General features: G+C 47.0%; 1 protein-coding gene across 2 annotated transcripts; it reads left to right on the top strand.

The window, feature by feature from the left end:
* The first annotated feature begins 7,169 nt into the window (after nt 1-7,169).
* LOC114854646 (regulator of G-protein signaling 5-like) lies at nt 7,170-8,896 on the top strand. 2 transcript variants are annotated; one of them, XM_029149249.3, is made up of 5 exons: nt 7,170-7,404; nt 7,514-7,597; nt 7,699-7,760; nt 7,865-8,031; nt 8,144-8,896. In XM_029149249.3, the coding sequence occupies exons 1-5, from the start codon at nt 7,265-7,267 to the stop codon at nt 8,357-8,359; spliced, it is 669 nt and encodes a 222-aa protein (XP_029005082.1). In that variant the 5' UTR covers nt 7,170-7,264; the 3' UTR covers nt 8,360-8,896. The 2 variants fall into 2 exon arrangements, with proteins under 2 accessions (XP_029005082.1, XP_029005083.1); XM_029149250.3 differs by having other exon boundaries at nt 7,170-7,392.
* The last annotated feature ends 4,214 nt before the right edge of the window (nt 8,897-13,110 follow it).

Below are 13,110 nucleotides of genomic sequence, written 5' to 3' on the forward strand. Positions count from 1 at the left end.
GCGTCTCACCGCGGAGGCGCTTTCCAGCCGGGTCCCAGTGAAATGACCGCTCATTGTCTGATGCTGGGAGTTACAGCAATGTAACCACGTACTGTATGAGGCGGCGCTGGCGCTGCTTCCTGCTGCTTCCAGCTGCCAGGACGTGCATCTGCTAAAGAATGGCAGCTGTATGAGGCTGTTCTACCTGCTTTTCATTTTACAGGCGAGAACTAGTAAAGGTGTAGATTTTAAATCCTTCCTTCAGCTAATGTTACCTCAGTCCTGAGACGATGGCATCCGTCTCTGGCCTCCCTGTATTTTTTCTGGTTTTATCTTGTATTATGTTATTATATCACATCTATTTCATGGCTGCTTCCCTGTATCAGTGGCCGTTTAATTAGGAGTAAACACGGTCTCCATGTGGCAGCGCAGCCATGACTATGGATCATAGTTACTCCCCGTGACCAGGTCTGAGACAAACAACGGGAGCAGAGCAGCAAAAGCATCAAAACAGATGACACATCTCACATGACAACAAAATAATAAAACACTAATGAGGCACTTAATCCTTAACCTAAACTTCTTACTCTGGACCCTTTTAAATTAAAAGGAAGTGAACTAGAGTCCAACTGGTAAAAACCAAAACAACCCTAGGAAATACGTAATACAGAATGTTTTAATTTTTTAATGGACATGTGCTTATCATTTCTACACACTTACACATGTAAACAAGCCTCAACAGGGAAACAATACAGTAATACAGTACATTTCAGTACATTACAGTGCATTACAGCTTGTACCTGGTTCGTCTGTTGCAGCTTCCAACATTAGCACATGTTTGCTGTAGGTTTCTGCCTAAAGGCCAAGGACAGAAACCACCGTGACCGTGACCGTGGTCTGGACACAGTCTGCAGAGTTTCAGTTACGTCTTCCTGAGACGCCATCGGCCAAAGAGGAAGCTACGCATCGAGCTTGCACGGAGATGTGGGCGTGAGCTCATCCCAGATGAGGGACAAAGGGAAGATTTCAGGTTTTCAATTTGGGCTTCAGAACATAATCAGAGGCTGTTTGCTGTCCATTGTATTAAAGAGATGAAGAGGTCAAATTTATTATTGAGTGCAACTTTGAAATTACAGCAATTTTCATTCTCGCAGAAAAGCTATTTGATAGCATACAACTCAATGTGTAAAAACCTTCTCTAATATTAATTCTGTTATTTTCTAAATCAATTATAACAATGTTTTCGTAGCGCATGTTCGTAGAAGCTCTGATTTTCACGAATCGCCTCCGGATGAACCGCAGGACTGGACTGTTCACTTCTGTTCCCCCACGATTTGTCACAAACAATCTTCTTTGGACATAACAGAACCTGCCGCTCCCGGGTGTCGACATAACTGATTGTTTGTTATCATCTCCGAGGAGGCAGGTACATTCATACTGTGTGTGTGTGTGTGTGTGTGTGTGTGTGTGTGTGTGTGTGTGTGTGTGTGTGTGTGTGTGTGTGTGTGTGTGTGTGTGTGTGTGTGTGTGTGTGTGTTGACCGGAGTCAAATATCAGCCCTGCTGCTGTCGGGGGCTGATGTTTCACAGGCAGAAGAAAAGCCATTGAGCGTCCGGTTAATCATTAGCAGCCATGTCTCCGGGGCAGGTTCTACTGGTAAAGAACCACCCACCAGCCGTTTACCTGCTGCAGGCGCTGAATGGAGCCAGCAGATGGGTTTTATTCTGTTTCAGTTCAGCCAAGTGACGCTGGCCGCTCTCATCACAGTCAAAGACACAGACACAGACAGGCGTTTAGAAGGTTGATTTGAACCATGTCTGTGTCGACTCAAGCATATGTGAAGGGTCAGTATAGAGGACACTGACACTGGGACAAATACAGTAGTAATGTCATGCATGTCTTCTGCAAAAACACATAAAGGCTGATGGGAATCGCTGCCACATGTCTGATGTGACCCAATTAACGCTTCCGTTCATCACGTGCCAGAATCGAACAGATCGTGGAATATATTGGATTGGGAGTTGGCATTTGCAGAATCACTCCTGGTTACTGGTTCCCAGTAACAACCAGTGCTGGCGTCAGGCTGCAGCACCTTATAATAAACATCCACAAACAATGGGGCGGTGGCTGAAGGTTCCAGTAGCGTGTTGCTACAGCTCTGTTTTCTACAAGTCAGAACTTTTGAAAGCATCGGTTTGTTTGGCAGCGGAGTGAATAGTTCTGAATGTGTGTCAAGGATCCTAAAAAAACGCAAAGTCTCTAAAACATACTTCACTACATTGGAGAAGTTATTCGGTTTCAGTTTTTAATAAATAAATACCTCTGATACATTGCTGTATTCTCAACACAACATGAACAATGATGACAGACCTCATAATTCCCAGACTCAATACTTAATTATCCAGTATTAGCCCATAAATCAGGCCCAGAAGCAGAAGGCAGCTTCGCCGTCTCTCAGGAGCACTGCATGTTGTCGCCTCGGCCGACCTCTGTCTGAACGGCCCCTGGGGACACGCACACATGACAGCGTTGCTGCAGGGGCCTCACACCCCAGTGGTTATTGTTTAACACACAGCGAGCATCTGGCCGAGCCTGTGTTGAGCGCTGCTCTCCTCCCAGAGGAGCAGCAGGCAGATGACGAACCTGAGGCTCCTACGGACACATGCAGAGGAGCCTCCGCCGAGACCGGACTCGAAGGAACCCGAGCACAAAGTGGAGTCATTCACGTTCCAGTCTTAACAAAGCTCTGCCTGGGTCGTGTGGCTCATACCTTTAAAAATGCTGTTAACCTTGGTCATTGTTTGGTTTGTAATCGGTTTAACGTCCAAGGTGCAGACAACAACACAACTCTGGCTGTAATGCGACTAATGTGCACGTGTCCTCACTCTTTACAAGTGATGGATCAATGCCGCTCTCGTGGAAGCGCTGATCATGTTCAGCTGACTTTAGATCATACACAGTCATTGTCTCAGGCTGACTTCAACTAGACCAATGGATGTTCCAACCGGAGCTGAATGAGCTGCAGTTCTTCACTATTGTCAATTTGTTCCACTGCTTAGAAATCTCATTAGAGACGTTGTGTAAATTGGGGAAATCCACTGGCAAAACATTCCCAGCAGTTTCTCTTTTACCGTCTCCGTTTGTTCATCTTTTCCGATGTCACAGCGTCGCCCTCATGAGGGACCTTCAGAAGAAAACAAACAAACAACCCGATGCCAGGAAACTTTACAGACATTTCCTGTGGCATTGACCTGAGACGAGGATGTGGATTGTGTGCTTGTTGTTTTCTGAGCCACTTTCTCTCTTCCATCAGCCGCTGTCACATCTCCAGGAAACCTCGTCCACGTTCGCCTCAGACGGCGTCGTCACTGTCGTCAGAGCAGCTGCTCGGCGTTCGCGCCGCGGCCTGATGTGCGTTTGCATTTGGGCAGCGTCGCATGGCGAATGCAGCAGCTGGTTGAGGCTTCATGGAAACAACAGCATCTGGAGGCGCGAATGGTCCATTAGAACGCTGTCATTTTCATAGAGTAGCTCTGAAGTCACAGAAACAAAGACGGCGAAAGACGCCTTGACTTCAGTTCTGACTCAGGTTCTGATGTCGGCGGAGCACGGGTTAAAGTCAGAGCAGTGCTGCGAATCAGGTCACACATGAGGTTGGTCTCACGTTTGCTTCATTTTTGATATTCTCAGTTGCTTTGTGTTGACTTGAGCCGCGTCTCCCCATGCGTTGCCCCTTTGTTGATTGGACCTGTTAGCTGTTAATCACTGCTAATCGTCCCTGTTCACTGTCTCACGTGTTGCTGAAATGTGGCAGAAATATCTTTTTTCACAAGGTTTTATTTCTCCTACGTATGCTGAAAATTCACTTGCTATTTTTTCGAACTAAACCAGAAATATTTTCTGGAATTGAAAAATCTGAACGCAGGAACTAAATTAAATTCCATTAAACTAAATCCCAGTTAAGCTCGAGGTCGGGCTCTTGTAAAGTAGCTGCTGCTGCGTGGACTGTGACCTTATGACCATGAAAACCAAACGTACCCGACAGCAAGCTGCTTTCTGTGTGAAGGACAGACGAATCAATGGCACAAAACAGATCTCAGCTGCCGTTGGAGGAATCAGATGGAGGTCGAACTCAAGCCCCATTCTGTCACTGACCAACCTCACGTGTCATTATTTATTGGTGTTTTTGCGGGTTTGACATTTAATCGCGTCCTTTAAAAACTGTTTCGAAACGAGGAATCCTCCGCTGCTCGACCTACTTTTTATGCAAATGGAGGCTCTGAGCCTTTGATTTGAAGATGGCTAATAACAGATTCACGTCACGGTGTCATTTGCCGTCAGATAACGATGTTATCGCCTGCTGCAGCGTTTCCATGGCAGGGTTCTGAGTAGACTTTTGGGGACTTCGACTGCTTTATTCGTAATTTTCCCTTCAGCAATAACATCTGAAGACGAGCAGCATAACAGCGTCCCCCGAGGAGAAGCCCATCCGTCATTAGCCCAGCGGAACCCATGTTGAGGTGAGCTGTCACAGGAGCACGCTGCGTTGATGATGAGGTTTCTTTCATTCACAGCTGAGTCCAAATGACACTGAAAGGTCTTCAGCTGGGACGATACCGGCAGCCGAGATAAAAAAGAACCTCCAGCTTCTGGTAACCTGAGGTAAAAGGCCTTTGTGTGCGCTTTGCCGAGGGCTGCGTCCTCAACGGACCCGGCCTCCATCCTTTATCAAGGTGATAAAGCAAACAGGGAGGGAGATACGACCTTTCGTTAGAAACGCACTCATGCAGGTAAATGTCACGTCCGATCTGTCACGATTGCTCTGGGTCCAGACATTCAGCACGAGCCCCCGTTTGTTTTGATCATTGTGCGTCCAACTTTCTTTTCATGAGACGTGTCTCCAAACGCGACTGGGTCAAGTAATTAGGTGAGCAAGCTGTCATCACTCACCCAGCGAGTGACCCGCTCCTTCCTAGCAGTCATTTAATTAACAGCAGCTGAGCTTCCTGTCAGCTTCACCAGTTCCACCACAACGTAGACCAGTGGCACAGAACACACATAACAATCACATAACAAAATATATTATCATTCTCAGTTTGTTCGTTTATGCTTATTAGATTCATCTCTGATCACATTTGGTGGTAAAGTGGTTTTGAAATGAAAGTCTACCAGATTTTAACCCAGTTTCGAGGATCAGTGTGAGAAGAGTCATCACTTAAATACAGAAGACTTCTACTGTGTTTGATTGTATTTAGTAGTAACCCACTGTCTGCTAATTCATTTCTAAGATAAAACAAATGATTCCAGGAGTGGAACCACTGCAGGCGTTCTAAGAAAAGACACAGCTGTATTCCAGGCATCAGCGTTGATCGGACAGAGGGGCTGTGAGAGCAGAGCCTTTTATCTAAATATAAATGAATCCATACCCGAGAGGCTGCGATGATACATCGGTGCCAAAAAAGGCTAATAGATAAGATCAGCAGACAGCAGCTGACCTGAGCACCAAAGTCTAGAGAGTGATTTCCATTCACCAGAAGAGAGAGTTCACGTGTTGTTTGGTTGTGAGCGTTATTGCTGTTATGAAAGGAGAAGCACACTGTCCCAATGGGCAGATGTTTAGTAGTTTGATATGTAAGTCGCACAGTGGGAGCAGGTACTGATTTGATCCAACTGGTTCCACAGCAGCGTCTTTGCTCCATATTACATGGGTTCTGTTCTCCTCCCCACCTCATGCTCGTTTCCTCGTTTCCGGCAGGGCCAATCGAGGTGCGCTGACATCACGGTGTGGGTGGCCGGGTTCCCCCAGGCCTCGCAGGCAAACCTTTGTTCATTCGTGGCAATAAATAGTGCAATTAGCTCCCAGCACAATGGCTGAGGACAGGTTAGGTAATCCCTGTGCAGCCGGAGCCATCCACTCCACATTAGTCGCCTCATTCGCATCAGTCCGGCCTCTCCTGGGTACATTGTGAACCGCTCCGCAGGCTTACGGATCACAGGCGGTGCCTTGAGCCTCGGGTCACTCTCTGTGCACGTAATGGTTTTAAGGTGAATCTGTAGCGCTTTGTTTTGTCACTTTCCAGAGTGACAGATCCGAGTTTAGGGCCACAGTCGCTGCAAACCAAGGCTGTGATGTAATGTGACGCGTTCTTCTTCGTCTACTGATGAAGGAATCTGATTATTCATAATATTACAAGCTAATTGTTGGTCATTTCTGAGACCTCTACAGTTTCTGCCATCTAATTTGAACCGATGTCCCCCTGACCCTTCACTGGATCCACTGTGTGACATTTGACTAACGTTTTATAACAGCGGTTTCCAGTTGACGAGGCTGATTTTACCCAGCGTGAGTCACACAGTCTCACGGCCTCAGTTCCTTGAAAACGCCCGCGGCTCCAGTGCAGCCTTTCATAATGACTGTAATACAATGTCTCCACTGTGATTTTGGGGGACAGCGCCTGAAGAGGCCGGCGCTGCTGTGATGGCGCTGGCATCTACGTGTCTTATAACAATGAAACATAGAACGAGACACCTGGACGCTGCAGTGTTTGTAGTGTTGGACCTGTTGCACCTGATTATCTAACACCTCTAATCTGCATTATATGGTAAACATATGGGAGATAAGCTGCAGCGCGCCATGTGCCCAACCACCTCACTCAGGCTTTATGGTGCCGAGCAGCTGGTTGCACATGCAGCCTGCTTACAGTAACAATCACCGAGTGAATGCTGCTGCTCTTCCTTCTCATCAGTCCCTGAACTGAAAGGTCTGAGCCCATAATGGAGCCGAGGGCAGGAGCTCAGCCTGCACAGACTCACTTCTCTCTTCCTTCTGTAAATCATAATTTCAAATGGCTCAAACGTGAGAGCCGTCAAAAACTTGATTAATTTGCTATAGGGGGATTTCCAAATGTACTATTATCTAGAAGCCAAATTCACACTGTATAAACAGTGATGTCACACACACCAGGTCAGTGTTTATATGTGGCATGTTTTCATGGGCATGAAAGCCAAAAATATTAACGGCTCTTATCGCTTGCCTGTAATTTCCCAGCCTCGTCCTTGCATATCCTCCCTCATTTTCCAACCGTCTCTCTCGCTCCCTCTCTCTCTCTCGCTCTGTGATTGGCTGCGGGGGCTGATGACACATCAGTGGCAGTGGAGGACGGACCACAGTATAAAACCTCCGTCCTGCCTCCCTTCACACACAGAACATTGCTGCCGAGCTCCAGTCAGCGGATTCTAAAGCGCCACCTGACGGAACCGCCCTCACCAGTGCCAACTCGCTGCTATGTGTAAAGGACTTGCATCCCTGTCGACCTGCTGCTTGGAGAGGTACAGGAAGATCCACGCCTACATGGCTGATGTCTGGGGATTTGGATTACAAGACATGGAAGAGGGCACCGCCACCTTATCTTTGTGCGTGTGTGTGTAAGCAAACGTTTGACTTCATCCAGCACCAATTCCCCCGTTTTGCTGCACGGTGACGGCAGTCGTTTGTGAAAGACGTGTTTATTCATGCTGTTTCCTCTCTTTGCAGGGCCAAGGAGCTGAAAGCGAGGCTGGGGAGCATCCTGCAAAAGCCCAACTGGAATCTACCCAGCTGCAAAATAGGGAAACATAGGTAAGCGTTCAAACAGCCTGACATCATTTCACCTTCACTTTCAGCCTCTGTCTGATCATAAAACTCCAGCTTGTTTCTAATCAGGCTGCATTCATTTTCAGACCAACTCTGGAGGAATGTCTGAGGTGGAAGGAGTCCTTTGAAAAGCTCCTCTCCAGCAAATGTAAGTGCATATTTGGATGTTTGCCACATGTTCACACGCAGCCGTGCCCACATATCATGGGACCAACGAGCTCTGTAGTAATCAGGTTTCCTCTCCTTGCTCAGATGGACTGTGTGCCTTCACAGCCTTCCTGGTGTCTGAGTTCAGCGAGGAGAACATTGCGTTCTATTTCGCTTGCGAGGATTACAGGAACACCAAGTCGCTGGCTAAACTACCTGCCAAAGCGCAGAAGATCTATGATGAATTCATTGGCAGCGAGGCTCCCCGGGAGGTAAGAAAGGCGAAACGATTACAGGAGGAAGCCCCAAAAGCAAATATGTGTGTCATCAGGTCTCTCACGGCTGCTCAGACTAACCGGTTCTTTGCCCTGTTCCTCTCTGTAGATCAACATTGACCACGAAACGCGTGACATCACCAAAGCCAACATGCTGGCGCCGTCCCCCGCGTCCTTCGACTTGGCCCAGCACAAGATTTACATGCTCATGGCCAAGGACTGCTACCCCCGCTTCCTGCGCTCCCCGGCCTACCAGGACCTTGTGAGCCAGGCCAAGCCGGGCTCCAAGATCACCAGGCAGCCGTGGCCCGAGAAGAAGGTGTGAGCGGTCCCCGTGAGCCCTCGGAGGAATGTTAGCGATCGCCTTAAGGGTGGAGAAGGCGAGAGAGGCTGGACGTGACGAAGCTGGACCTGCAGCGGACGCAGAGAACGTGATGAGCCTGCAGACGGGTGGGAGAGAGCTGCAGACGCAGTCTCACCCAGGAAAAACGAAAGAACTGTGATGGAGGATGAGGCCTTGAAGTGGACTTTGAATGAAACGTAGGCAGCAATGTCCAAAAAATGAAAGCGCAACAGACTGACAATCAGAGAAATGAGGAGAAGCACTTTCTGTTGCCATTAGGCAAAACTTTTGTGGTTGTGATGTGCAACGTCGATCCGTGTATTTTGTACACTGTTTGTGAACATGCATGTTCTTTATACATTTGTATTTATTTGTATTTATTTGCCATTAATATATTTGTCCAATTTTTACCAAAATGAAAATATGTGCAATTTAATTTATCATATTATAATATTTATATCACTGATGTCTTTTTTTATATATAAAAGAAATAAACTAAGTTATTTGAAAAAAATGAAACATCCAAAAGTGTTTGTTTGAAAAAGAAATTTAAGAAAAAAAGTTAACATTATTTGGAGTAACATGGTGCTACATAAATATGAGAAACCATTAAACCTCTAAGGTTTCATTTAGCATATTAACATGTCGTGAATCAGATGAATCAGATTGGTGCATGATTCTTCTTATTGCAGCCAACTATTTCCTTTCTATCATGCAGCAAACTGCAGAGCTGCTCACTCAGGAAACTCTTCTTTGTGTCATAATAAACTTGAGGATCATATCTGCTTAAAGCCTATGTCCCACATCACGTGGATGAAAAAGAGGAAGCTCAGAGACATGATGTGACAGCATGAGCGTAACAGGAAGAACTGTAAAACTTCTTTATTACCTTGGTAAATGTTTGCATAAGTCCTCAACCTCCTGCAGATTACGACACAGCTGCAGCTGCACCGAGCTCCAACAGTGCAGGACGAGACCCGACGCACCACAGCGAGGTCTGTTACCAGGCTTTTACCAGCAGACCCAGTATAACGTGAGCCAACGACCACGTTGTGTATTCAGATGTCATCAGTGAAGAGTGGGGCCGGTGGCAGGTGGACAGCAGCTGGTCCACAGGCGCCATGCATACGGATGTGCGAGCGCTCCGGCCTCCCCATAGTTACACCCTGACATTTTTATCTGAGCACAGCAATCGCCATCTGTAGGACTGGTCCTTCATCCATTCAGTCAGCTTTCAAGGCTCGTATTACAGCAGAGAGGGAGAGGTTCCAGCCCAATCATGGTAACAGCCACAGCAAAGCTAGATGATGCATCATGGACTCAGTTTTACTGATGCACAATCGCTTTTGAAAGTAAAAGCCAGGTTGTTTTGTTCAAAGTCTAAAATCTGGGAACTACTTAGTATTTGAGCGCTGGCAGTGGTTCCTTTATTGAGGTCTCAGTGGTTTAAAGGCTGCAGTGTTCTGGGGTTAATGGAACTCCAGGGCACTTGTTATTCTACCACATAAAACGTGCTCCAACTCAGCAAGTGCCACGTTTCTGTACCCGTCTCAGAAGCGGGTTCATAAGATGCAGCTGAAAGAGGCCACAGAGGTGTCGAACATTAAAAGGCCTCTTTGTGAACCCAGCATTTCACACACAAAGACCTGCGTCAGGTCACGTTGCAGGTCGTTTTTAGAGGATTCAAAGGAGGAGCTTCTTTAGTTTCCCTTGCTGAGCAAACCTTGACTTGTGGAAAGTCTCGCAGCAGGCGATGACATCACGCCGACGGCGCTGTGTTCACTCCCATCTCTGGCTGTCAGTTTAGTGCCTTGTTTGATGTATTACTGTATCACACCATGTGACGTACAGTTGATATTTCATGTAGAGCAAACAATGTCTCCACAGGTGGTTATAAACTGGCACCAAAAAAATAAATAAATAAATAAACTGGCACCACTTCCAGAAGGGCGGGATCGGGTCAAGGCTTCTATAAACCAGGTCTGAAACTTCAACACACTGACACAATTATATGCAAACAACGGAGGACAAACCTTTAACAGAACAGACCTCCAGCCAAAGCAGGGTCATGGGCCGTGAGCCTCGACCGGCGGAGGTGATGGAGTGTCACACACAGGTCTGAGTCCTGCAACACAGATACAGTAGGACGCGTGTGACGATAAACTCACATTCTTACTTTGTTCATACTGGTATTTGTTGGTCTGACAGGCGCAGCAGCTCAATCACCAGCAGCTTAAAGCTCAGGCTGTTAAAAACAAAACAGAACAATCATTTAATGGAGCAGAGGAACTTTTATGATTACGTAAAACTGAAAATGAATGACTCAGACAACAATTCCCAGGAACTGATCTGGGACGAGGGACAAGATTTCCACTAGCACGGTCTGTGCATTGAGGGAACCAGTGTCGGCTGCTGGTAAACGGACCTCAGCGACTGATTCATTACAAACCACAGTCTCCTTTTAAATTCCCCCCTGCAAGCATCATCTGTTGAATTAAATTGTTCCCACAGTTGATTGTTTTCTATTGTCACAGTTCAGTGGAAGTGAACCGAGCATCATCTGCGGCGTTCGTTGGTAACATCCCTCCACCCAAACACCAACCACCACCAGAGATGTGATCATTTCCATGATCTCAGTAAATCAAAGAACCGTGTCTCAGCCAGTTTCAGCCAGTTCAGACCAATCTCATTAGTTGTGAAGTAAATATTGAAATGCAATTGGATTACAGTGATGTTTTTTAACAAGACAGCTAATAGAAAAGTGACTAGAGTTCATGGCGCCAAAGGATGCGGTGGATGGTTTAGCTTTAGGTTCCCTAAATAGCTCCAACTCTCTGACCTGCTCCTCCATGTACAGTAACATGCTGGAAAACAGAACCAAAGCGAAGAGTGGAAATCATTTAATGCTACACTGACATCTAGTGGACTATTTTATAATAGCAACATCAGCAGCTAATGTTTAACTCTTTCTTCACCCTTTTCACAACAACCCACAATTAGCATCCTTAAAGACACATAGATTACACACAGAGAGACAACACTGCAGAAGACAAGATGAAACCAGAATGAAACCAGAGCACAAACAGTACAACCTGATGTGTGGTGCTTTTAAATGATGGTTTAAGACTTATTTATGTGTAGTAAATTATTAGCATAGCAGTGATGAAATAAGGTATTTTCAAGCCCCAACCAATCAGGTCTAACTGCTGTAACACCAGAAAGCAAACTGTTTCCTGGTTCTAACACCAGGGGGCGACATACCAAAGGAAGAGTCACTGTGTTTGTATTGCATGTTGGTTTGTATAAAAGCCTCCATTCACTGTTAATGCTGATGTTCCATCTCCTCATCATCACAGTGGAACCGAAGTGAGACAAGCTTTAAGCACCTTGAATGCCATTAACTACAGGACAGAAGAAAAAGGAAGAGCACAAACCTCAGCTTTAACAGTGTCACTCTAAAGCTTACTTTGACATCTGCTTGAGTTGTGAATGCTGCTTCTACAACAAACCCAATATTGTCATTTGCTTATTGGTGTAGTAATCACTGTAAACATCAGGGGGTGTAAATAAACATCTGGACAGATGTATTAATAGTTATATAACTGCCTTTCACATGATAAAACATGAAATCACATCTTCTAAGAGATGAAATTTAAATATCAACCGAAGGTAAAAAAGTTGGATGGAGGGAAACTGAAACATCTTTAAAATAATATAGAGGCACAGACTTCTAGAATGACAGTTTAAAAATAGAATGATGTGAATGTGGAGAACGCTTCCTCTTAACAGCCTGTTTATGTGCAAAACAGAAATAGACGTGTGAAGGAGCAGGACTCCATGTCCTAAATGTCAGCTGCACGCTGACGTTGTTCATCATGGTCATCACGGCGCTCTGCATCACGGATGGCCGGACCGAACCGGTGACCTCCAGTTTAAAATAGGAGCCAGAACACGGAGGGTCGCGCTGACCCGAGCAGAGGGAGCAGATGTGCACATTCCAGCGCTGCTCCCCAGACATGTGGCAGCGCAGACGCACCTCGCCGGGACGGCCCCCTGCTGGGAGCCTGCCCGCGGCCCCCTGCTGGGAGCCCACGGCGCCCGGGCCCACAGCACCCTGCTGGGAGCCCACGGCGCCCGGGCCCACGGCCCCCCGACCGGCGCCTCGCGGAGGAGAAGGAGCGCAGCAGAAGCAGCAGCAAGCGTGGGAAACCTCCCGCTGCGGCTCCGCGGCCACAGAGGAAAACTGTGCTATGCGGCGACTGTGGGTTCCTCAGAGGTTCACGTCCTTCGTCCCTGCTTTGGTCTCAGGCCTTGAGCAGAGAAGCGGCGTGTGCTAAACGCTTGTCACATATCGCTGAAGATGTTTCTGGTAGCGGATTCTGCTCCCGTGGAGGAGAAAGTGCTAAACAGGTGCCGTCTTCCATCCGTCCACAGACGCTGCTTGAGTGACTCCATCACGTCAGTCCCTCTGTTTGACCCTGACGCCTCCTCTGACCTGTTCCCTGTGCATCTGCCCTGCTTGTGTCACGGGGAGTTCACTTATCGTCAACACTTTGAACTCTTCGGCGCTCTCGAACCCACATCTGCCAGATCTAATCAGCGCTGACTTCTGCTTCTTCAATAACTAACACCAGATGCTGCACAAAGCTGACCTGACCTCACAGCACATATCTGCATTCAGAGAAGCTTCAGACAAAGGGCCCATTCGTTCACTTACACTACACAGTGAGGAG

This window comes from Betta splendens, chromosome 4, assembly GCF_900634795.4.
Source record: "Betta splendens chromosome 4, fBetSpl5.4, whole genome shotgun sequence".
NCBI classification, from domain to species: domain Eukaryota; kingdom Metazoa; phylum Chordata; class Actinopteri; order Anabantiformes; family Osphronemidae; genus Betta; species Betta splendens.

Excerpts from the sequence above, each read along its gene's own strand:
- LOC114854646 (XM_029149249.3), top strand. The coding sequence starts at position 7,265 with ATGTGTAAAGGACTTGCATCCCTGTCGACCTGCTGCTTGGAGAGGTAC. Across the intron at positions 7,598-7,698 it reads TGCAAAATAGGGAAACATAG|ACCAACTCTGGAGGAATGTC; the intron begins GTAAGCGTTCAA and ends ATTCATTTTCAG. Across the intron at positions 8,032-8,143 it reads GCAGCGAGGCTCCCCGGGAG|ATCAACATTGACCACGAAAC; the intron begins GTAAGAAAGGCG and ends TCCTCTCTGTAG.